General features: G+C 41.9%; 1 protein-coding gene across 15 annotated transcripts in view; it reads right to left on the bottom strand.

Annotated features, from left to right (window-relative positions):
* The window catches only part of kif1aa (kinesin family member 1Aa), a 57,717-nt gene extending 35,251 nt beyond the window's left edge, over positions 1–22,466 (bottom strand). For 6 of the 15 annotated variants that reach the window (XM_034080979.2, XM_034080982.2, XM_034080986.2 and 3 more), the window contains exons 1-21: positions 22,123–22,466; positions 19,828–19,995; positions 12,908–12,981; positions 12,583–12,765; positions 12,433–12,498; positions 12,159–12,337; positions 11,552–11,663; positions 11,205–11,282; positions 10,996–11,061; positions 10,890–10,907; positions 10,432–10,510; positions 10,275–10,353; positions 9,240–9,382; positions 7,256–7,294; positions 3,056–3,189; positions 2,231–2,310; positions 2,005–2,080; positions 1,345–1,424; positions 716–822; positions 539–619; positions 115–295 (exon numbers count right to left, since the gene is read on the bottom strand). In XM_034080979.2, coding sequence (XP_033936870.1) covers positions 115–295; positions 539–619; positions 716–822; positions 1,345–1,424; positions 2,005–2,080; positions 2,231–2,310; positions 3,056–3,189; positions 7,256–7,294; positions 9,240–9,382; positions 10,275–10,353; positions 10,432–10,510; positions 10,890–10,907; positions 10,996–11,061; positions 11,205–11,282; positions 11,552–11,663; positions 12,159–12,337; positions 12,433–12,498; positions 12,583–12,765; positions 12,908–12,981; positions 19,828–19,933 — 1,961 coding nt within the window. In that variant the 5' untranslated portion in view covers positions 19,934–19,995; positions 22,123–22,466. Of the gene's footprint in view, positions 1–114; positions 296–538; positions 620–715; positions 823–1,344; positions 1,425–2,004; positions 2,081–2,230; positions 2,311–3,055; positions 3,190–7,255; positions 7,295–9,239; positions 9,383–10,274; positions 10,354–10,431; positions 10,511–10,889; positions 10,908–10,995; positions 11,062–11,204; positions 11,283–11,551; positions 11,664–12,158; positions 12,338–12,432; positions 12,499–12,582; positions 12,766–12,907; positions 12,982–19,827; positions 19,996–21,085; positions 21,185–22,122 lie in introns of all 15 variants that reach the window. The other 9 variants (XM_034080987.2, XM_034080992.2, XM_034080990.2 and 6 more) reach the window with 4 other exon arrangements.
* Between the last annotated feature and the right edge of the window lie 2,372 nt (positions 22,467–24,838).

The raw sequence follows: 24,838 nt of genomic DNA, 5'->3' as shown, positions 1-24,838 counted from the left end.
ATCTTTCCTTCTTATCAGTTCCTGTCTCAATATGGTGGTGAGGAACTTTTATGCCGCACCCAATGCCTCTCTTAAAAAATCCAATGAAATATCTCAGTATTTCTCCCAAAGTACCTCTGTTCCATTTCCTGTTTCATGTCGATGCCCTGCTTGTCCAGCAGCTCCCTCTGAGCGAAGGCCCAGTCCACCGGCTCAGCGGGGGTCTCTGCACACGGAGTCCTCTCCCTCTCAGCCCTGGCCTGCTCCGGGTGGTTGAACCGGAACACATGGCTCTTCCCCAGGATGATGCGATTTCCTTTTGGGAAATAAAAAGTACATATACTGTAGAATATGCCCCATACACATTTCTACTAGTTACCATGCGGAAACAAGCAAGAATATTCTCTCCTGTTTGTTTTGAACCTGTGAAACAGATTAGAGTTTAGTCTACCAGAGTATTGTTAGTCCACAATCACAAAGGAGGTACTTATCATCTCCTCTAAGGCCTTCCGTAGCATCATGTGTAAGGGAAGACGTCATTCACAGAGGGCTTACTGACCTGATTTAAGTTCAGTGGGCTCTGCCACTCCCTTTCCGTTGACATAAGTCTCAGCTCCTTCACAGGGCTCCAGGACAACTGCTGTTAGGAACAGAGGGCAATATGAGGCTTCACTTCCTTTCCGTCAAAACAAACTCTGCTGTACACAGACCGTGAAGGTAATGTCAAATGGCTCACTCTCTCCCGTTGGACCAGTAGAACTGGTGAAGGTGCAGTGCTCATCCTTGATGAAATGTCCGCTGAGGACTATATGCTGACGACTGTTGGCGTCTACTCGACCTACCCTAAAACAAAAAGGAGACATGATGTCAGAGAAAACAATAAGGTACTGAACATGCGTTAAAAGGTCAATTGGACCATACTTGTTGTGTGTCTGACAACAATATGGTAAGGAGAGTACCACCTCATCAACGTGGTCGGATCAGCTGAATATTTAGCTCTGATGTAAAAGACATTTGAGTGAACACTCAGCTACGCTTTCTTTACTCTCACATAACAAACTCTTCCAGGTGCATCTCTCTCCATCTGTCCACCAAGTCTCCACTGTTAACTGAGACCTGGCGAGACCAAATGAAAAACAGAACAGATTTGCAAAAGGTAGAATTCACTGTAGATCAGACACCTTCAATAACAATCTGGGCATCAGTGCCTAAACTAGCACTTCAAGGGGACATTCACTGACGGGGCAGAATACCCGATAGGACTCCAAAGCACAGCTGACAGCGATACCAAAAGGAGTCCAGGTGGAAGAATGCACTTCATCTGGACGTAAGCACAGGAGGAGCATCCGTCCATCAGTAACCAACCTGGTGATCCCGTCTTTAATGTAGTACAGCAGGCACTCAGACATCAGAGGATCCTCGTTTAGATTCACCAGATGAGGCGTCTGTTGAGGAGTAAAGGATAATTAACTCATATCATTTACATAGATCATTCATTACGCATATGTTATGTGCAATATAACATGTGCATAGAGAGCACATCAGAGAGCTGAAAGGCAATCTTTCCCAGTAACAAACATCAACTAGTTAAAGCATGCTCAGCAGGAGTGTTTGAGCCTGCTGCTGTGGGGCTGCAGGCAAACAGCCATAACTCACTGACATGGGGACACTAGCATTATCTTGCCCCTGTGTTTACACCCATTGCTGTCTGGAGCGCAGGGAGGGAGGGTTTGCAGTAAGTAACGAAGAAGATTTCAGATAACACTTCATGAAAAAGAGAAACCCTCGACTGATCTGCATGGGAGATGCTTCTGTTGAAGTGAGAGAGCACTCAGAGAAGGAGGCAGCTTGAAACACTTCACAGCTACAAACCTCGTTGGGGGAAAACAGCCCGACTGTGTCGATAAACACAGGCTGGGGCCTACTAGGGTTATCCGATGGCTTTGGGGCAAATAAACAAGCATTTCAGTCAATCGCTTCAATGGTAGTCACAGAGGGCTTTACAGAGGTGTCACATCTGTGTACCTTCTTAGGAGAGAACACGCCCACTGTCCCTCCGTCCTCTCGCATCGCTACACCCATCTCTGCCAGCAAGGCCTCTCTGTGGACGAACATCAGACTCATTACACAAAGAGCTCAAGATACCTCACTTATCAACATACAGCATGCTACAGGATGTTGTTAAATACTTCATAAGTAGCTCAAACCTGAGGCCAAGGAGTTAAAAAAGGCCACATGTTGTTTATCTCACCTTTCCATTCTGATGGCCTCCGTTCGGCGAAGTTTCTCCTCCCAAGTCTCGTTGAGTTCAGCAATGATTTTCTCTGTTTCCTGACATTTTAAAACACAGCGGTAATTAAAGCGAGTATTCTCAATAACAGCTCTAGTGTTCTGTTTGTCTCTTTTTGAAAACAAATGCCATGAAATCATGAAATGCTTTGAAGCTCCATTGTTTGTCGATAAACTAGATCATTAATGAGCCAGGGTCAGGATAGATGTGGGCACGGTAGTTTATTATTAGGCCGTCCCACAGTCAGTGCAGGGCCCTGCTAGAACTAATACTCATCTTAAGATAAAATGATGTTTGAGTAGTGTTTCATAAAGATGACAGTGAGCCACTGTGAGTATGCTTCTCCCCCACATAATGCCATCCCTCTAATATCACTTCACTACAGGACAAAAGCCCCCCAAACATACTGGAGTGGCATTCACAAATCATCAAGCACAATATTCGAGTCTCAAATCTCCCTGACCTTGGAAACTCTGAATCTGTGCTCCAATGTGGAAACATCCAGTAGAACCTACGCTGAGAGTGAGAGTTACGGCCCAAACAAACTGTGTTTCTTAATACGGCCTTCTGGGCATCTGCAAATATACATGTATAATCAAATAAACTAGAAACGTTTTTTAAATATGGAAAAGCTTTCTCAACAATATTGCCTTTTTCAAATAAAACATTTATATTTTAAAAAAGCTTCCCAAAATACTCTTAACTTGACTTGAGATGTATCTTGATATGATCTGACCATGTGTGGCTGCTACCTGCAGTACAGTCACACTGTGTAAACGCTCTCACCTTCAGCCTCTCGATGGCCTCCTCGCTGCCCGGGCTGAACATGATGCGGTCGTGCAGACTGGCGATGGATCCGGCCCGGCTGGACAGGACTGCGAGAGACGGAGAGGGACTCATCCCCGTCATGACATTGGTCACTGTGGAGAAATCATCCCTTTGATTCACAGCTTGGCCATTACAGTTATTGTTCGTGTGATCGGATAGGTCTGGCAGGGTGTGCACAGGAAGTGGGGCTGGGGTAATCAATAGTATTGGAGTAAAGTAATAGAGAAATGCAAACATAGAAGGAAGAGAAGAGAAGAAGAGATAGGAAGGAAAAAGAAAGAAGATATGTGGCTTGAAACAAGTCTAACCCACAGAGAGAACATTCAATTGCTCGTGTGCAAGCGAGGGCAGCAGCAGCAGCAGAAAGCCACGCGCGGGGGGGGGGGGGGCGATAAGAGATGCAACAAGGAGCCCATCCAGCCAAGACCAAAGAGAAAGCAGCTATTACATAAAACCATCTAGCAGGAAATATTTAAATGAAAAAAATGCTATTACCTGAATAAACATTGCTTATTTACTCTTCGGAAAAAATAACATCTTCTTTTAAGGAATTCAATTGCTCCATCCCAATCAAGCTCAAATAAAACGAGTCGTGGAATATAAAAGATATTAGCTGGGCAGCCCTTTGTGCACAGACAGAATGACTCATTTGTTATAGGGTCTCTGTCACGATGTTGAAATTCTGTTCTCCCTGGGCCCTTCTCACTTCTCTTATTTTTAATTTCCTCGCTCCTCGGTCTCGGTCTCACCGGAAGTTGATTTGTCTGCACCATCTTGAGTAGCGTCCCAATGGCCTTATTTTTGCCGGAGGAGCGATAATGGAGGAGCTATAATCGAGGAACCACCAGACCATCATTCGATGAAATCCTCAGACACAAAATCATTGTGTCAAAATCATTTTCTTCATTTATTGGAAACATTTCCATGATCGCTTTTTTCGTTTATACATTTTAAGAATGGCGTTTATCTTTTTTGAGAATTAGTTCTTATTTTATTTCATGTATTTGGGTCTAAAACAGATGATACAAGTGTTTGTGTCAGTAAATGTGTGCTAACAGAGGCGGGGGTGTGTGTGGAAACAACGGGGACAGAGCTGCTGTCAGACGATCAGCTGTGCGGCGTCATCACAAACGGACGTCTCTTCACGTGACGCTCCGGAGGAAAGGACGTCCCATTGCTCTTAAAACTCATTTCCCTGCTTCTTGTGGTTTCCTTGCGTCTCTCCGTGCTTCCCTGGTGGGAGGGACTAGTCGCAGGGAAACGACGCAAGTGAGGGACACAAGGAATCTATTTATCCTAAGTGAGAAGGGCCCCCTGTGTCTTGTCTTCCTTCCTGTGTGTGCCCTCCTGTCTGATTGTCTGATTGTGTTCACCTGTTGCCCTTGTGTTTCTGCCTCCCCTGCCCAGCTGTGTCATGTCCTGTGATTACCCTTTTGTGTATTTAGGCTGCGGCCCCACGAGGACGAAAACGGCTAAACGCATAGGATTAACGCAAACGCAATAGCAAACAAGCTTCCGTCCACACGCAATAGTTATCCGGATAGTGTCTGTCCACACGAGACCGCTCCGTTTAGCTCCAACCGCTGGAGAAGCTGCAGTACATTTGCAGAGCCTGTAGGTGGCGCTGTAACTTCCTCCACAAAAGCAGCGAAGAAGCATGGTTGTCATGGTTGCCCTTCTGTTTATTCTCCGCGGTGGGGGCCGAGGGAACCGGGCAGAGTTTTTCGCCAGTCAACGTGTATTAAAGTTTAAATCTTCCCACAAAATGATAAAAGTGCCGGTCAAAGGTCTTCTTTGTTATTTATTGAGCTTTAAAACAAATGAATAACGACTCTATATAATATAATAATAAAATACACGGAGCCTCTCTTTTTCCTCCCTCTCTTCGGACAGCGTCAGTGTCTGTCTCATGCAGCAGCTGATCCAGTAATCAGTGACCCGGCCGACAGTAAAAATAAACATATTTATAACTAGTTTAGTTTGAGAGGTAATTAAAATAGCTAAGGGTGATGATCTGACTTGAAGTGTGTGTGTTGCTGCAGCGGGAGGAGCTGCAGGTGAGCAGAGCTGCGTGTCTCCGTCCTGTCAGATTAGACTTCACTCGTTTAGGTCCACATCGAGAGAAAGATAAATAATCTGAATTCAGGGTGCAGTTTACTTTGACACGGGGTGAGCAGCAGAGGTGGGGAGAGGCGGGGCTATTGCCTCATCATTATTGCTGTAGATGTTGCACAAACAACTGTAGCATGGTCAATAGCGTCCGGAGCACGATAGCAACTCTGCGATCCGCCATTGTTGTTGTTGTTGGTGGCGAAACACTTCAGCAATGGCGCGGGGTAAGCGGAGGTGAGCAGAAGAGGTGGGGAGAGGCGGGGCTATTGCGCAATCACTATCAGTGATCTGAAAATGTTCGGATAGGGCGTACACACGGAGCCGTTTGACCCCCCAGAGAGTTGCGTATGCATTTCTATCCACCTTGGGACCCGTTATCGTTTCCTCAGTCGTTTAGTGCCGTATTCGGTCGTCCTCGTGTGGCCGAACGGTCTATATGACACTAAACAGTAAAACAAACGACCAAATTCGTCCTTGTGTGGCCGCAGCCTTAGTCTTGTCTTCCCATGTGCTCCATGTCTGTTCGTTGTCTTTTCTCACTCTCCATGTTTGTCACTTACCTCATGCTACCTGTTCATGATTCATGGTTTGTGTCTTGTTTTATCATGCCAACAGCTTTGTTTAAATAAAGCTTGCTTTTGTTTTGAAACCCGCTTCCCTTTTTAAACTGCATTTGAGTCCTAATGTTCCCGTATCCCGACAGTCTCATTTCCTGCAGAGAACATTGGGAAGCCAGAACTCTAAATGAAGATACATATCTAAAAGAAGCAAGATGCATGTCATGCTGAGTGTGCCTCACAAATTATAAAATTGATGCAGAAATCCATTTCTCTGGCAGAGGTTCAGACATGATGGTAAGCTTATTTTGATCGCAGTGAAACTTAAGTCTTCAGTGGACATTTATGTTTAATTTGTATTTAATCAAGATAGTCTACCAACACAGCTCACTTTGCATCATGTTTCCTGTTGTCTGTTCAGTGTGTTATTGTTGTGGCACCTTGAAGGCATATGACAGATACAAAAAAAAGAAATCAACCCTGCAGCTGCTACTATGGCAACACAGAGCAATACATTGGAAAAGTGTATCAAAGCCATCCATCTGGACAGGCTGCTGCTTGCCAAAATGGATCACATAATATCGCCTTTGCAGTGCAGTTAATAAAGTTGTGTATTATAGGAAGACAGTAAAAATGTACGGCAGCAAAATGACCTCGCGAGATAAGTGATTATAATCTGTGTGACTGATGCTGCAGCAGCATCTATAAATGCCAACAGGAGGCGGTAGTCAGGGAGATTTCTACATCAGGGAAATCAAAGATAGAGATTAAACATTTCTCATTGTCCATAATCTTGCTCTGCGATGTTACTTCATGAACAATTAAGATATGTCCCACTAATGCCACTACCACTGCAACGAAGCAATACAGAGATGTATACTGCCCCATGACATGGCATATTCAAGGTAAGAACCAAAAAAAAAATATGCTTGAATCCCCCTCACACCGGGACTGTGCTGTGTATATGACATGAGTATTCCCATGCGACTTGCCTAGGAACATTGTGACTGATTCTTTATGTCGTGCTGATGCAGATCACACAGAAACTCTAATGTTTGCGGTCACGTTAAAGGTGGGGTAGGTACGTTTGAGAAACCGTCTCGAGATCGCTAGAATTTGAAAATACACAACCGGAGAAAATCTGCCACTTCCTCACAGAGCCCCTCCTCCAACACACACGAACGCGCACATGACCAATGAGGGCACGAGGTAAGTTTGTGCCCCGATGGAAGGCTGACAGGCAGGTAGGCCATGGTTGTACTTTTTACAGTATTACGGCTTCTACAGATGACATTTTTTTATGGATTTTTTGTCAAAGCACTTCAGATATTCATTGCTATCGGGATGTTAAGAACATTCCATGGAATATAACAAAAAGTGTATCTCGAGCCGGTTTCTGAAACTTACCTACCCCACCTTTAAGCGCTGGTGATGCTGAGCTGCCAGAAGAGCAAAAGCCAAAGCCAGAAAACCAAAGCAGGAAACACACATTTCAAACCCTCAATGTCAGCACCAGGCGCTCGGTACGCTGGGAGAAGAGAAGAGGAAGAGAAAAACAGACAGCGTGACACCTTAAAGAATCTTCATAGATTCTGATATTCTCTTTAAGTTGCTGGGGAACATAAACACAGTTTTGACTAGATGTGTTCGAATGTAACATTATATCTCTTTCATTTACAGGTAGACCAGAATTCACACCTCTGTCATTCAATGAAGAAGAAGACAAAGTGAATATACTTCTTGTGCTGTTTGAATAAAATAGCTAGATACATTTACCCTAATCTTTCCATTAGACCCTCCGTGTGAATGCCCACAATTTCAAACTCCTCACCTCCAAAAGACCTTCTTACACATTCTAACGCTAGCTAGCCTGAGGTACAAGCTCCAGAAAATCACCCTTGTAACGAGGTCACGCCTATTCTCCCAAGTTCCTATGTTCCCCCCCGCTCTAGAAAAAACACAATGGGAAACCTGGCAGATGTCCCCAGCTCTGTGTTCACTTAATATGACATGGAATATAGTGGGAACTCATTCCAGAGGTGTTCTGTTCTCCTTGTGGCCTTTCATTTAGTATTGCAACAATTTGGCTAAATGCTACCTCAGCTGAAACCAGACGAGCACACTCACACTTCACCTCTGTCTTCTAACTGATATAAAAACATGACATCATTTTATAAATTAATATATAACATAATTACATTTGTATTTAATAAAAAGCCTAAAAACTAAACAAAATGATAACTATTGGTTTTGTTGTGTTTATATAGCTGTTTTAGGGCCTTGTTTCAAAAACTGATAACGTAATTTATATGAACAGAACATTGAACTGGGGAACATTAGCCGCTTTCACACCAAGTACTTTGCCGTACTTAGTTCCCAGCACTTAGTACCCCCATGGAACTAGAGCCGATCGTGTTCACATTGGAATACATTCCCTCAGGGAAGATTACGCAAATGAAGCCTATTTTTATTTATTTATTTAATTTTGAATTGTGAATTTGGAATGTCCATGTTTGTACTAGTGTTTTCCTTCTTAAAATGTTTTTTAAATATTTTTGAGATTTGGTTGAGCAGGGTATACTTGTACTTTTACTAGTCCTTTATTAGAGATGTGTCTGTTGTTTGTGTTTGTTTTTAGTGTCAGGATGGAACCCTTGTATTTTTCTCTGCAAACAGAATCTACCTACGGGTACAAATAAATAACCTGAACCTGAACCTGACGCTTCTGCTTTGGGTTTACTGGCAGGCTGCAAACAACTTCACGGCGTATACTGCCACCCGAAGTCCCCGGCCGGAAGTCCCCGGAGTTGGGGACTGGCTTCAGAGTAAATCGCCAGAACGCCGACACCTCCTCATCTCCACCACTCCAATGTTTTTTTTTGTGTTGCCATAAGTTATTCTCTCTCCGTTGGTGCGCGGGGCTAATGCTAATGCTAATAATGCTAATTCCAGCAAATACAATGGCAGCTTCAAAAAACCTTTCCGAGTTTTATGGGGCGTGGTTTGCAATTCGCCCAGCCAATCAGAAATTGGAACTTTTTTCTCCCCGGGAAAGTGCCACCTCTCTAGCAGGCACTAAAAAGGGGTTACAAGTTCTCATGAACTAAGTTCTCTTTTTGGTGTGAATGCAAAATCCCAGGAACTATCGGAACTAAACGGGAGAAGTACGGGGAAAGTACCCCGGTGTGAAGGCGCCTATAGATAGCAAAGATCAGCCTGTAACCCTGCCCATACTATTTCCTGTCCTGCCTGTTTTTGCCCATTCTGGTCTCAATGCAGTCTATAGAGCATCAGCATGTGTCCATCTCCATTCATGTCTTTACAGGGTTTGTTCTGCACTGGCTCTTCATTTGCTTGGTGATAAGAATCACCGAGTATCATTGAAAACAGTTTGCATCTTAACAAAAGGATTTAAAAGGTCAATCTAGAGATAGCACTAATGATCATATCAATTAATAAATGATGTCTCTTACAGTCGATGATGTCCCCCAGGCCCTGGGAGCAGAGGAGGTCTTTCAGACGAAACACCTCCTCCTTCAGCTCGCGCACCAGCCGGTTGTTGGGGTCCTCGTTGATCACAGCGTTGCAGCGAATCTGTTTGGCTCGGTCTGCATACCTGCGGAAATAAGGGAGGGGCCATTGAGCATGTGACACAGGTGATGGACAAAACGTAAGTAACACACACACACACACACCAGAGCTATTATCGTCAACTGAAACAAAAGCTAAAAAAGAAACGAAAATATTCAAACTAAACCAAAACATTTAAAACTAAACTAAAACAGTAATGCCTGGTTCGTGTTTTAGCTATAATAAAATAACACTACCGAAAAAAGTAGACAGAGTGAAATTCCGTCAACTCAAGTGATGTCAAACCACAGCAATTAAAGCGACCTGACATTCCAGGAGATGGCGCTATGCTGCGATTCCCTCTGTGATGATTCTCTATTATTTTACACGTCTTGTAGAATTATATACCAGACAATCATTTACATCATTTTGTAGAACAAATACCATTTAACCGAGAGATTCAGCTCAGGTCTAATGTTAAACTACTGCAGTCGTTTTCTTCCGAGTGTGTCGTTGAAAAAGGACTCGAGTTGATTCCCAAATGAACATATTTGACAATCATGCCTTCACTGTTCTTTATGTATTGTTATTGTTTTGGTATATGTAGCCACATAGTTCTGACTAAAGTATGATGTATGAAAATGAAACCAATAGCAAAAACAATAAACTAACATTTAACTGAAAAGTCAAAACTAAAACAAAACTAAAAATAGATTAGACGTATATAGTATAATATTATACCCTATAACAAATTCAAATCCATACTATATCACACATCCACAGGTCCTGCAGCTCCTACCCGTGAAGGGTGTTTGATGTGAGACACTGATGCATGGAAACGTGTTACGCAACACTTTGTCTCACTGGCATCAGTGTCCTTTAGAGCCACATTCAGCCGCTGTGTGGAAGGGAGACAGACGCAGAGAAATGTTCTCTACCTGAGTGTGCTGAGGGTCTCGTCATAATTGATGTCAGCCGGACTCAGGGCAGCAACCATGGCAGTACGAGAATTCCCCCCTGACACGGTGAAGATTCACACTTTAGTCTCAGTTTAGAAATAATATCATTAAAAGCAAATAAATGATGTGTTCATACCCAAATTTTCTCTCAGTAGCCAGGTCAAAACGGAATCTCTGTAGGGGATGTGGTGTTCCACTTTCTTCTTCTTTTTGTTCTGTTTATTCAATTAAAACGCAAAGTAAAAATCAATATATGTATTGGTATGTATATCAAAGCCCTGAGAGGCAAGAGAGGAACATATAGAGATCTATTTAAGTCTGAGCTGGAAATGTTCTCCTTTTCCAGGATACTGTTGTGTTTGTTGTTGTAATACTTATATTTGCCACAAGAGCTTGAAATCGCCCCACTAAATAAGATTAAAACATTTAAAAACCTTATTCTCACTTTTTCCTAAGTCCTAAACACAAAAGAGATTTTTTTTATTAGACCTATACATTTAATCACCGGATATATTTGTCTTACATTCTTCTCAGGGCTTCATTTTGGTTAAGAAAAACAATGCATACTTGAAATAGAAAAATATAATAACTTACTTTGTTTGACCCAGAGTCCTAAAGGAAGCAGACAGTCCAATGAAATCATTGATCAAAAAACAGCTTTATATTTGTATTATAAAGAATGCTCAGATATAATACATACCACTTCTGCCAAAGCAGAGATGACTTTCCCCAGTGTCGTGAGAGATTTATTGATATTTGCTCCTTCCTGTGATAAAGCAAGAAGCAGAGTATAGCATGTTCTTCAATATGGATGTAGTCATGGTGATCTGTTTCCCATAGGCAAGGACATGTAGTAATGTGTGTTTCTGTATGTATACATCCAACATGCATTCCATTCAAACATGTCACCTTAAGCCTGGTCCCTTTGGCTCCAGTAGAGTCGGCCCTCTCACTGCCAGCCAAATCCACCAGACTGATTTTGCTGACCTGCAACAGAGCATGCAATAAAAAGACTCCAATAAATAAAGTCCAACGCATTAGCTGACAACAAAAAGCTACAGCTATTCATCTTTATGCAGAGACGGCTCTCATTAAAAACACATCTGTTACCTTATTGTCTACAGGATGACCTTCATGCGATTATTGATTTCCAATTTACGACAAGATTGAAATCAGAGTCATCAATCAGCTCACAGATAAGCAGAGGCAGCAGCTGCATGCTAAATACATCCTGTGAGGCTGTGAGAAAGGAGTACCTTCTCAGTGGTGTTATCAGTCTCAGCATCGAGGCGTTTCTGAGTGAATATGATGTTGAAGACGGCGTGAGAGCGGCTGCTCGTCTCGTTCATGTTGGTGGCAGCCACAGTCCTGCACACACAGTGAAGACGTGTCATCAGTTTGTGCAGCAAGCTTTTGTTCGCTCCACATGTGTGCCGAAAGAGAATGTGACTCTTACAAGGACAGAGCAAATGACAAGTCCTGCTACTTATTAGCTATTGTCCGTCTGATAAACCAAAGACGCACAGTTGAAAGGACAGATATGTGGAATAATCAGCTCAAACATTGCATACATTATAAACAGATGTATATGTCCTCTCCTCTACCTCAGCCAACATGTCTTTGTTATTTGCGATGTTGGATGTAGGACTTATCCATATGTTTCATCTGACCTGTACTGCTCGTCATCAAGTGGGTTGTTCTAGAGATATTCTGTGTCTCAAAAAACTTTTTTCGAGAAAACTCAACAGCAACGTTTCTATCCAGAAATCACGAGTGCCACCTGGTTCCATTATATTGGAGAGAAGGCAGAACTATCTCCAACACAGCGAGTGAAGGGACTGAATGAAAACACAGCTGGGTCACCTGGCCTTGTTGCCAGAGTCCATGAGGTCCTGGATGTCGTTGTAGGAGGTGACAGCCAGCTTGGACAGATCCTCCACATAGGGCCCCATCAGAGGATGTTCTCGCACTCGCAGGTTTCCTTTGTTCTTGGGGTTCAGTAAGTCCCGCACACGTTCACAGTAGATTTCCATGTAGCTTACCTGTTCAGATTCATAATGTTTGATTAAACATGTGTTACAGCACAGACAGTACACCTGTATCTGCTTTAGTGTGTTAGCATTAGTCCAACACTTACCTCCACAGAGTATGACTTGCTGTTCTCTCCATTGTCATTGAACTTAGTGAAAAGATCTTCACACAGCTGGAAGAAGAAGAAAAGATATGTATTACCACAATGCTGAGACATTTCAAATCAGGACGTCTAAAGTCATCCCAGGGAGTGTACCAGGGGAATGATTCCTTGTTGGTCCTTGACGTCCTGCTTCCCCATCATGGTGTAGGACTTGCCAGAGCCTGTCTGCCCGTAAGCAAAGATGCAGACGTTGTATCCCTCGAACGCGTGCAGCAACATTTCCTCTCCGATGTCTTTGTACACTTGCACCTGGGAGGCATAATTGATGTCCTCTGGCTGTGGAGAGGGATCAATATTCAGCCACTTACATCTTTAACTTTCTCATAAACCTCACAGACCTGACACAATGTGATTCATTGAGATGCAAATGTGTCTTTGTCAGAATGTGTCTGCGCAGTGGGGGTGCAGGAGAAGTTACCGAGGTATGGGACCAGTAGGAGTAATCAAAGTTGAAGCTCTTGTAGTCTTTGGGCTGCTTGGGGTTGAGGATGGCTAGAAGACAGGACAAGGAACGCAGGTTACATGTGGAACTGAATCTGTTGTGTTAGCGGAGCGGGAAACGCCCTGGGCGCCTCCTCTTTCTGAACCAACAGTCGCTTACTGTTTGGGGTCAAACTGCAGTTGTGGGACTAGAAACTGAGAAGCACATTGTCCCCCTCTGCAGGTGCTCGCAGGGACTGGAATACATCCTGGTATATCAGCATGAGCTCATGATTGCATATTTTTGCAAACAAAATACCATAAATTCTCAATTTGTATCAAAAAAACATGTTAATATTACAGTTAATACAATAAATATTTAATACATCAATATCAAATAGAATCTACAAAATACTTGTGAATGTATGTGAGCATTTGATCCAAAATGCTGTAATACTCATTTCAAACCAAAACATGAACGGCTATCCTTCTTTAAGATGTTAAAGTCGGCCTGATGGCGGCGCTGGATTAGGGGCCATGCTGCTGCCAGGTCCCTCTCTACCTGGGGCCATTGCAGGCCCGCTCAGACTCAGCGTGTCAGGCTCAGTTGGTCTTTCAACAGTTTCAGTGAGAAAGCATCCTCCGCTCTGAGCTGCAGCTCATCAGACAGCGTTCCTCTGCGAGCCTCCAGAAGTGTTCGACTTCAGTGAATCATATTAAATCCATTTAGGACAGACTGTCAGAGAGGTGCTGGTGTAATCAGTCTATGTAAGGCACTGTGTCTGACCATCACCTATCTAAATGAGACGAATCAGCCACTAGACCCTCAATGTTACACTCAAACAGAAACACATATATAATACATTATTCACTTTAAATCACCATCATTATTATGGGTATTTTTATCATTGATAAATGATGGTGAGTCCTTTTTTTTCTTTTATCACAGAGACTCTGATGCTCTTATATTCTTGTCTGGTATATGTACATCCCTATAGGCCGAGACAGTGACCACATCTCTATATTAGATATGTCTGCTCTGCAATCTGCTCATTCCCTTTAACTTTCACTCACTTGCCCAGGTTTACATTCTGGAACAATAGCTTTGTTCTGACAACTTTTGATCCGTTTTCTCACGACACATTGTTCTGGTGTCGTGTGAAGCACTACAACTAGAGTTGAGTGTGCAATCCTGTGTCACAGAATGACAATACATGATAATTGAACTATATTCATAAAGACAATCTGCAAAAACAATGACGGTTCAGTAGAAACATGCTTTTAAAAACAAATACAGCCGGTGTAACGAGCCCACTGTGTATTCACTCAAATCATTTAAAGACAATTGTAGTTTACATTATTTACTTAAAGGCAAAATACGTGATCAGAAATAGGTAGTTATTTCTAAAGGTAACTATCATACTCAAGTAATGAAATGTAGTTCTGTATATGAATATTGAAGCAGATGGTGTTGAGCCCACGCAGGGAGAATATATCAGTGTGGTCTGGTGATGCCAGCGCTCAGACGCTCCTCGCTCCCCGAGCTCCAGGCACCATGTGCTCTGCTAACGCACAGGCGGTCAATAACAGGCCCAGGCTCTCAAGTACTCTCCCACGTTACTGTACGCACTGATATTTCCTTTCTACACATCCACTGGGTTTACAACTATGAAATATAGGCCAGTGAGACCGACCCAGGTTTCCGGTGTCAGGCCTATGACAGAAAGACGTGATGTGAGCAGGCAGCCTGGCACACGGCCACATGTGAACACAGACGCACTCCAGCGTACACACTGTGCCTCTTCCATAATGATCTCAATTCCACACTTATAATTGTTATTAAATACATGACGTGTGATGCTAACCACAGCCACCGAATCAAGTAGCTACACATGTGTTCCATTCTGCTCATGTCCCCTACTGCGCGCTGTCTCCTGCCGCAACTGGTCTGTTACAGTAATGTGTTGTGCCATCAGACATCACTACACAATCCACCTTAAGAATGTCTTAGAATTGACAGAACAGCAAACATTTAACAAGCAATGGTTATTAATCCCTCCGTGTTGATGTTCCCCCTTGTTACCTGTTCCAATTACAAAGCCACAATCCATGACTTTTGTTTTAATACTACATCTCTGATATGCAGATTAACACACAGCAACCCTTCCATCATGATAGAAACCGTGTGTTTTAAGACACACGGTAGAAAGCCTCTATAGGTGTGCATACTGTATACACTGGATGTATCTAACGCAGCTGAATGAATGCATGAATGAAGGTTCTTCAAGGTCTCAAGCTGCCACGTGGTGAAGACAGGAAATACATAGATTGGGTTTCTTGGTAAATAACGCTGACCTCGTTCTATTGGATCTATAAGAGAATAAAGATGTCAAATAAACCCAATTGAAAAAAGGAAAATGGACAGATTACCTAATAAAGCTCTAAAAACATTCAAGACCTGACTCTTACCCAGATGCAGTAAGACGTCCCTTCCTTGCTTACTGCTCTGATTGCGGTATGATTCATACACCAAGAGCCCCCTCCCTCCCATACCTCCAGCACCGGAAGGCGAAGCGCCTCGCTCTCAGAGAAGGTAATGACTTTAGAGTGTTACGGTGAGATGTGGGAAAGAGCTTCCTTTTATAATTGCACTGAGCGGCCTTGCTGGAGTTCTAAGCGGTCACAGCCTGCGTGTCACAGTAATCCCCACCTGAGGCCACTTTGAGCACACGTGGTCTCCCATCTTCATCTCACTCCTCCACACTACCCGTCTTCTCCTTTTAAACAATGGAAATGTTGACTTTATAGATAACGCCAGGTCTAGAAGTCATGTCATTAGACGGGATTCAAAATGAACCCTTCCACAGGTGTGCTCACAACACAGGAATCCAATATGTCATGTAAAGCAGAACGCTGATGTTCATCTTCAGAGTTAGGGTTATAGTCTGTTCAGCACAACTCACCACTTCTCATAAGGGAAAGAGTGAGTCAAAACAAAGTGATGCACATTCTTCAGATGTTATGAGCCTGCTACCCAACATGTGATATTAATACCCAAAATTCAATCCATCCAAAAAAGAATAGACGAATAGACTATGTAGAATAAATGGAAACATGCTTTGACCTTGCTAAGTGAGCTATGTGGAGTGCAGAATGCTTCAGCCACTTAGCTTAAATGAATGACTGCAAACAGACACCACAGACTTGACACAGTGCACTAACATAGTATCATGCAGTCTGGAGTTTTGCTTATTGCCAGCCGACAGTTGGATGTTAGTGGGGCTGCCATTAACTGTTCTTTTCTTTCTCAAATAATATGCCAAATATGTATTGGAATGTTTGAACATTAACTATCTGAAAGACGGAACATCTGAATCTTTCAAATTCCTTGTTGACATGGTAATATTTCTTGATTTGTCCAACAAGTAGTGCAACAACACTTGAATTATGAATTGCAATAAGATACATGGAAACAATAACATGAGCCCATATTAAGATTTTTAAATCTGGTACCTGATATTTGCCTAAAAAATACCTTCTAATTATTTGAGGATCGCAAGTGTTGTCCATATGTTAATACAACATTAGTGCATTCTTTTTTTTATTGTATGGGAATTTGAAAAAATAAATATACTGTATATATTTGAATGTACTGTATGTATTGCAAAGTGTCTGCCTTCTATTTTCAGCAGGTGCGATATACTGCTATGAAGACACTCGATTCACTTCAGGTTCTTTAAGGTCATGTGCACGATAACTACGAAGAAGCAGTCACTGGTAGTCCAAATCTGAGACCTCAGTTTCCCTCAAAGAATTCAATAAAACAAGTTTAGTAGTATTTGACTAAAGCACACTTATGCTCGTCTCTATGACAGTCAGTGATGACCAAATCCTTGTTCCTATTCAATTGGTGATTCTCTGCTCCAGTTTCATTTGAGCTGTGATACATCATATTTTCAGCATCCTGGAATGGCATGTTGTCTTCATGAGTGTGAGTGCGATGCTGCTCAGACTCTTACGGCTGACCTGCCCCGGTCAATAGGAGGACATGTGGCTGTGTCAGCAGGTCTGGCAGAGGGGATGTGAACCCCCTGATAGAGGCTATATTCAGCAGCACTGGCTGTGTGTGCTCTGCTGATTCACGCTGGCCTTTTCTCCAGGTTGAGAAAGCCAGTCTTTAAGACGACATTGTCTATGCCAAGATGATCATTATGGAGTAGTATACAACAATATGCTCATTTGCATAGAAGTCCAAAGAAAAAGTATGAATCTACTAAATGTTCCCAAAATAAATGAGATGTTTATAAAGAGAAAGATAGTCAGTCCATGAATAATATTTCATACAAGTTGTTTTTCCTGATATAAATCTAAATGTATCCACGGAGTATACTGTATGCAATCAAAAGCCCTTTGAAGAGAGGCCTCCTTTCCTGCAGGTCTGTCCCTGCATCTTAATTAAGCCAGCGTGGGAGGGGAGATCTCCCACACAACCAGATTACTGCCATTCTCTGCTTTGTGGGAACCGGGGTATTGACCCACTCTTAAGTGACAGAGAGCACAAAGCAGAGAGTGAGACGCCCACAGAAAAAAACACTCCTTCTTCTTCTATGTTTCCTCGGCACAGAGTACTAAAAGACAAGGAGGCATTTATACCCTGCCTCTGTACCCCCTCCAGACACTGCATCCAATGGGCTCTTTCAGACATCAGTCTGTTCACAGCCTCCAGTGTCCAGCCCACATCCAGAGCCTTTGACTCAGTTGGGAAGAGAATCTGTTGAAAGACCTGCAGCTCACTGAGAGCAGCTTTGTGCTCCTGGTGGGTCGGACCAACAAGTTCTCTGGTACTGTTCACATATTAGTAAACCCATTTTTTGTATTGAGACTATTTAAACAGAAGTGTGGCCTGGCCTAATAACATCTGTTCATACCCACCTAATGTTGTCTATAAAGGGATCTATTTGGGGCGTTCTCTTTAGTCATGTCATGTTCATTTACCCTGAAACTCACTGCAATGTATCAATGTACCATCTTAGTGTTTCATAATGTGGGGAATCGTCAACAAGCTCCAGGATGGACTTGGGTGCAGTCCTGAGAAGAGGTGTACACATATATGTGTTATTCTAACCATTTGACTGTAATTAGATCAGAAAAAGCTACTTTTCTAAAAAGTGCCAGAAGCAGCCAAGTACCAAGTACCAAGTACTTTCTTTACATGTCCTGCTGTGCTTTGACGACCTGCCTGACTGTGTATACAGTAGAATAAGCATCAGCACACAGTACAGCATTGTGTTGGGTCCAGGGGTTCACCCAACAAACACTATTTAAGAATAGGATAGTGAATTTTGCAAATAACGAAAATAACAAACACCAAAGATCATGCTAGCATGACAGTGGCAATACCTGAAGTTCAAGCCTTGCATGTACTTAAATTACTTGCTTAATTGAAAACAACAAACCAACTTTGTGTGATAACAGAAATGCTAATTGCAGAAAGAATCTAACAGGACATCTCCAAAGACATGTCTTTGGTATCCTCACTGTAAATACAGTCTCAATTCACACAGCTGTAGGAAACAAGCTGGCAGCAAAATACTCATCATCTGATTTCCACTGAAATCCTGGAGGGACTGTGCATGAATCGGAACCATTCATTGGAGATTGAAAGTATTCAGTCTAAAAGGGAGCTACATCACAAAAAGCAATACATCATACAGTTAAAATAGTCGGGCCAAAAAAGCTCCCCAGCTGGATGTCAAGTCACCCATGACACGAGGAAGGAGGGGGAGACGGCTAAATTAGGCCAAACAGTAAATATTTCAGGAAGCCTCATCCATTATTGACAAACGGCTTTACCTTCCTAAGCAGACTCCATATCGAGTATCCTTCCAGTCTCCTCTCAACCAGAGTCCTCACTCTGCACTGAATAACCCAAGGAGTGTGGGCTGCTCTCAACTTTACTTAAAACATACAACATATGACCACAAAACAAATGGAGGCTGCAGGAGAGTATACTGTAGCTATGCAAGTACACAAGTGATTATATGGGTTATTTTTATTTTATTATCTGCTAACTGAATATCTCCATTCATTTCTAAAAGAAGGAAAGATGTTGAAAGTGTTGAATAAGGAGCTTTTTTGTATCTTGTTTAATCTGGCCTCAAATAACAGACCTTATCCTAAATAAATATCAGGTCAGCTATGCACGGGATAATGTCACCTACAGCATGACGTTCAAGAGATTTACTGTGAACGGGATTTCATTTTGATTACTGTGAGTAACTACAAAGTTGTCAATCTTGCATCAAATCTCAACAGGATGACATTTCTCAATAGATACATTAAAATTAAGACTGCAACAAACATCGGCCAAATATTTACTGAATTAATGGTTCGGTATATACAATGTCAGAAATGTTATTTTGTCCAAAACTGAAATATTTGTATGATATCAAACAGAGAAAAGCATACATTTCCAAAAGCAAGCATTTCATGCACATTTGTTATAACGAAGTAGTTTAAGAATTAATCAATTATTAAAAAATGCCAATTACTTTTTCTGTCCATAGAATAATCGATTAATCATATAGTTGTTTTAAGAAATGAAAGCTTATTCTTAATATATTTCCTACTCATATCATGTCTTGGAATAGGTATTGCTTGTTCACAATGCATGTCGTTAATGACTCAATTAAAAAGGGAATTTATCTTTTCCGTAATCCTCTTGTGCTGGGGGGTCAGAGGTCAAGGTCAGCAGTAGGTCAGAAAGGGCCTTCTGTTGGAGAAGGTTACAGCTTGGTGCCGTCTGCAAACCACTTCCCTTCGGATGCAGTGTGAAGCAACTGTTCTTACAATCTATGTTGAACCCTTAATTAAAGACATTTCACAAATGAAACGGGTACATATAAGAGAAATACTTACTGGTGGTGTTTCCAGTCATCTGAATGATGCATTTGCTATCTTTTCCGATCTCCCTTGAATTGAAGGGGCGGACACGCACCGCTACCTTCACAGAGGCCCCTGCCATGCTGCTTTCTGTCTAGCACCTTAAGGTGCCTTCTCTAGTGCCCAGGTGTCAGGCCTGCAGGTCTGTAAAAAAAGCAGATCGTAAATATTAAAATATACAATTACTCGTTTTATCTGTGTGTATCATATGCAAATGAAGGAAGAGGATTGGGGCGAGACATAAGAGAAATTCAAAAATTCAAAATGTCACTTTGAAAATCAAGTCAAAATGTTGAGTGATTATTGGTTAATGATTAGTTAAGATATACTTTCAGTATGTCAGCTAACGGTAGTATTGATTTACTGTCACCAGTTTGATTATTATATTACAAGTATAATTAATAAACATACATAATTTTATGCATGACACTTATTCATAAACAACAGAAACATTTCCCATGGGTTATAACTGTGTGCCTTTTTCTCAGTATGCGAAGATTTAAGAAATTACAAAAATATTCCTCCTCTCATTGTTTCCCCTTATTTCTGCCCCTTATCCCGTGTATACATGACATGCTGCAACAGTCTTATGCCACCAAGACCTGTGTTCTATTTTGTTACGAAAAAACGGAGGACTTTTTTTACATTAGTGTTAAAGTTTTAAGAGTAGAACATTACACCTTATTCCGGTGTATACCGGGTTGACGTGAGGAGCACAAAAGAGAGGGCAGGGCTGTGTGGCTGTAACATGAAAAGACCATGCATGGTCAGCTACAGCCGAGGGAGATGGCTAATAAAGCTTGCAGTAACAAAAGAAGTGCAGCAGCAGCTAAATGTCAGGCTACTTCTCTGGATGACAATGGCACTGAAACCAGTCACAGATCCAGGCTCTTTGCAGCAGTTAGGTTTCATTAACAACCCGTAATACTGCAACAAAATGAACATTAAATCACTGTGTGATTTCAGAGGGTGGTGTCACATCAGTCTATTGAGGCTGAGCATGACTCATCATCTGTAGCGATGAGATTACAATCGTTTAATGTTTTCATCAATAAGATGTAAGAAGGAGCAATATGATACAATAAGCTTTCACTGCATGCCTCAGGTGCAAATGGTTCAAATGTAACATAACGTATAGCACATTAATAAGACAAAATGTATTTCTTTCACTTAAATATGCCCAAGATTAAGGATATTGATAGTTGTCGCACAAATATTCAAAGTCTGTTCGTACCTGGTTAGTTCATGCTTTGTGACTCATGTGTCCGTCATCATAATTGTAAATCTGCTGTGTCACCCTGCTTCCTGTTACACCCTTTCTCCTGGCCCCAAACTGTTTAATTTGGGAGATGTACACAGATTGTAACAATGGGAAAAACAGTATCTGACGCTATTTCGTTCTGAGGTCAAATTAAGATTAATAATCCAAATAGACATAGAATATAAAAGATCTGTATATAATTCAGAAAACTTTTTATATATGAAATGAGAGAATGAAGATAAAACGTATAGATGGTTAATTTGTTAATTTTATCAACCTCAACATCATATATTTGGTAAAAAACACAATAATGCAAATTCATAAATCATAAAATTATAATCTGTTAGGTCCATCAACCTCCATGTTCATCATAATCTCACAGTGGTGCTCAGACCATCAACTGATGATGCAGCTCAACTGGGCGGACACCATCTTCCCGGCGACAAAGGCAAATGTAATATATCTAATGTTTCATGCCACATTGGTTTGTGTTCAAACATAACGACCAACAATTTGACCTTGTCACCCCAAGAAAAATAAAGATTTATCTGGTAGCTTTTTGGCATGACAGCAGGTTAAAGCTAGTTTAGGGCCCATAGGCTTTTAGGTTGGGCTCAAACTGACACTTCACTGCTGTCATGACTTTTCCTAAAAATATATATATTGCGTCACCTTCAGATTTTACGATAGAGGCTAGCATCTTCTCAATAATAGCTGGAGGAACAACACGTCTTTACCTTTCGCCCAATGACAGAGCATATTTTCCAGTTATCCTGCTCACAGAAATAATATATATTTTAGCAAACAGTACAACACTATAAAATAATATAATGTTCTGTGTGACAGTCCTCCTCCTGTCTTATCTTATCCGACACTGACAGCCTCCTCAATGGCCGCACCCTATGCTCATCTCTTCCCAGGAGATTTAACACCAAGTAGTAAATAGAGACTGTCTCGTTAAAATTGCATTACCGGCGGGACAATGGAAAAATGCAAAAAAGGTAACCTACCTACGCAGTGCCAGAAACGTTTGTCTCCCGTGTATAGACTGTTTATCAGGGGTCGTTTGTCTTGTTTAGCTCCGAGGCTACTTCCACCTCCGCCGGTGTCCTCCAGCTCTGCCTCCCGCTAGCAGCCTCTCCTCCCCATGAACACCGAGGCGCTGAGGTTACGACTGACGGTGTCTTGTACCGGCCAACGAGGCGCTGCCGTGTCAGTGCGGGACCCAGAATGGTACGGAAGGTGACCGGTCGGTTGATTGGATGTTCGGCCGCTTCTTCACACTCCAACACGGTCAAAATGACCCTATTGTCTGGCTGCCTGTGTAAGGATGCTGGAGCTCCACTGAGCCGGTGACATCACCACGGAAGGAGGTAACAGCATCAATGCAGCAGCGGGGAGGGAGAGAGAGAAGTAGGAGGAGAGAAGGGGAGGGGGGGGGGATGCTGGGAGCAAGATAAGTCCTGCTAAAACACTACCAGGGCCCAGGGGTGTAATGTAAATGTAACTAAGTACATTTACTCGAGTACTGTACTTGAGTTTACTTGTAATTTGCTTGAGTATTAAAGGTCCCCCATTATACTATGTTTCCACAATATATTATGGGTTGTAGTGATCACTGATCACTAATTATCTAGGTTACATAATTCACTCATGGAACTATGGGTTTACTATGGTATTTTCGCAACCTGATCTCACCAGAATGCGTGACTCCACCACGACTTCTTAACACCACAATGCGTGGTGGAGTCACGAACTTTGTTACATTTACGTGTCGGCACCACGCAATGACGCAAACAACCCCTATGTAAAGTGAATGAGGCTCCTTTGTCGTGGTGCACACACGCATTTCTACAACGTCCCGCAGTGAGCTTTTATTCTATAAAACGTTTTTTAAATCTACTTTATAGCTTGTAGTAACTCACGGGAGGCTTCTTTTATTTTATTTGTATTCATAATTATTTTTATTTTTCGTCAGAATGTAAAAATTACATTAGTTACGAATTTGTGTTCTCAAAAAACAGTGCATTGTGTGTAATGCAACTGTGATTTTTATTAAATTAGTTAGTTTTTAAGGAAGGCCAGAGCTTCAGCTGTGTCAAATAGATTGTTCCCTTTAGTTAACGATATTTAAAAGATATTACGAGCGTCCATTCCCCTTGGATAACGGAGAATTTTACACCCGGAAGTAAGTTTTCTCCTTACTGTCGATTGATTTTACAGTGATCGCTGAACAGCTCATTCAGAATGCAGCGGCTCGTCTGGTCTTCAACCTTCCTAAATTTTCCCACACCACTCCACTCCTCCGCTCCCTTCACTGGCTTCCGGTAACTGCTAGAATTCACTTCAAGACACTGGTACTTGCGTACCATGCTGCGAATGGATCTGTCCCTTCCTACATCCAGGACATGGTTAAACCGTACACCCCAGCGCGTGCACTTCGCTCTGCATCAGCCAAACGACTCGCTGCACCCTCGCTGCGAGGGGGACCCAAGTTCCCATCAGCAAAAACACGTGGGTTTGCTATCCTGGCTCCTAAATGGTGGAATGAGCTCCCCATTGACATCAGGACGGCAGAAAGCTTACACACCTTCCGGCGCAGACTGAAAACTCATCTCTTTCGACTCCACCTCGAGCGATAGAATGACTAACAAAGAACTGCTAACAGAGCACTTATATACTAATAAAGGACTGGCTTATCAAAAGCCAGTTGAGTAGCACTTGAAATGATTGGCTCTATGAAACCTGATGTACTTATATGATTCTGTTTTCCTCAAGGTTGTGTCTTCCTGGTCGAATGTACTTATTGTAAGTCGCTTTGGATAAAAGCGTCAGCTAAATGCAATGTAATGTAATGTAATGTAAATACTCATCGACTAAAAAACACCAGATTATCCTTGTTAATTACACAACATTGATTGGTTTGAATTGTGAACAATGCTTTTGTATTTTCCCCCTTCGATTCGGAGAAACAAATATTTTTTGGATGGCAGAAGACACTACACTACCCAGAATCCTCAGCTATCGTTTGGGACTACACCATGTGCTGAGGTTGACAAACCCCGTGATCAGTCCTCAAGCTCTTTGATTGGTTGACCTCCAACTGCATTCCATATGAAAAAAAAAGGTTTCGTAAAAGAGAAAATCATACTTTATTCAGCAGTGCTTGCTTTACTCTTTGAAAGTCATCACATGAATGCATTGTAATAAATGGTTTGGGTGCATTAAATATTACACATCTGTCGTAGTTCTTTATTTATCTCCAGAGATCGGGCATCAGAATAGACCGGAAACTATTCTTTTACAGTTCTGTTTTAATTTCACAATAAAGTTAGTAGTAATATTTTGTTTTGATATTATTGTTTTTTATTAACTACTAGTTTTTTATTAACTACTAGACCGCTGGGTCATGTTAAGACCATCTTTTCTGTGTTGCTATGGGTTTTTTCCATCGCTTTTGTGTTACAAATATCAAAACAATAAGAAAATAATATTCGTCGTAAACTAAACCGGAAACAGCAGTATATTTTATTTTGATAACACTGTAAACTTGACAGCTTTTTAACCCAAACCACCTACTGGTTAAAGCACGTTGTTGCACGTTTAGAGTAATTGCAATGCAGGAAGATTGTGTTGCTTTTTAATGACTGTTTAAAATGCCTTTTTCTTAATGTCTTTCATTTTTGTAAAGCACTTTTGAATATGTTATATTTTATGAAAACATTT

Source organism: Pseudochaenichthys georgianus, chromosome 4 (genome assembly GCF_902827115.2).
Source record: "Pseudochaenichthys georgianus chromosome 4, fPseGeo1.2, whole genome shotgun sequence".
Lineage (NCBI taxonomy): Eukaryota > Metazoa > Chordata > Actinopteri > Perciformes > Channichthyidae > Pseudochaenichthys > Pseudochaenichthys georgianus.
The sequence above is the reverse complement of the archived record's forward strand: the minus strand, read 5'-3'. Positions and strand labels throughout refer to the sequence as shown.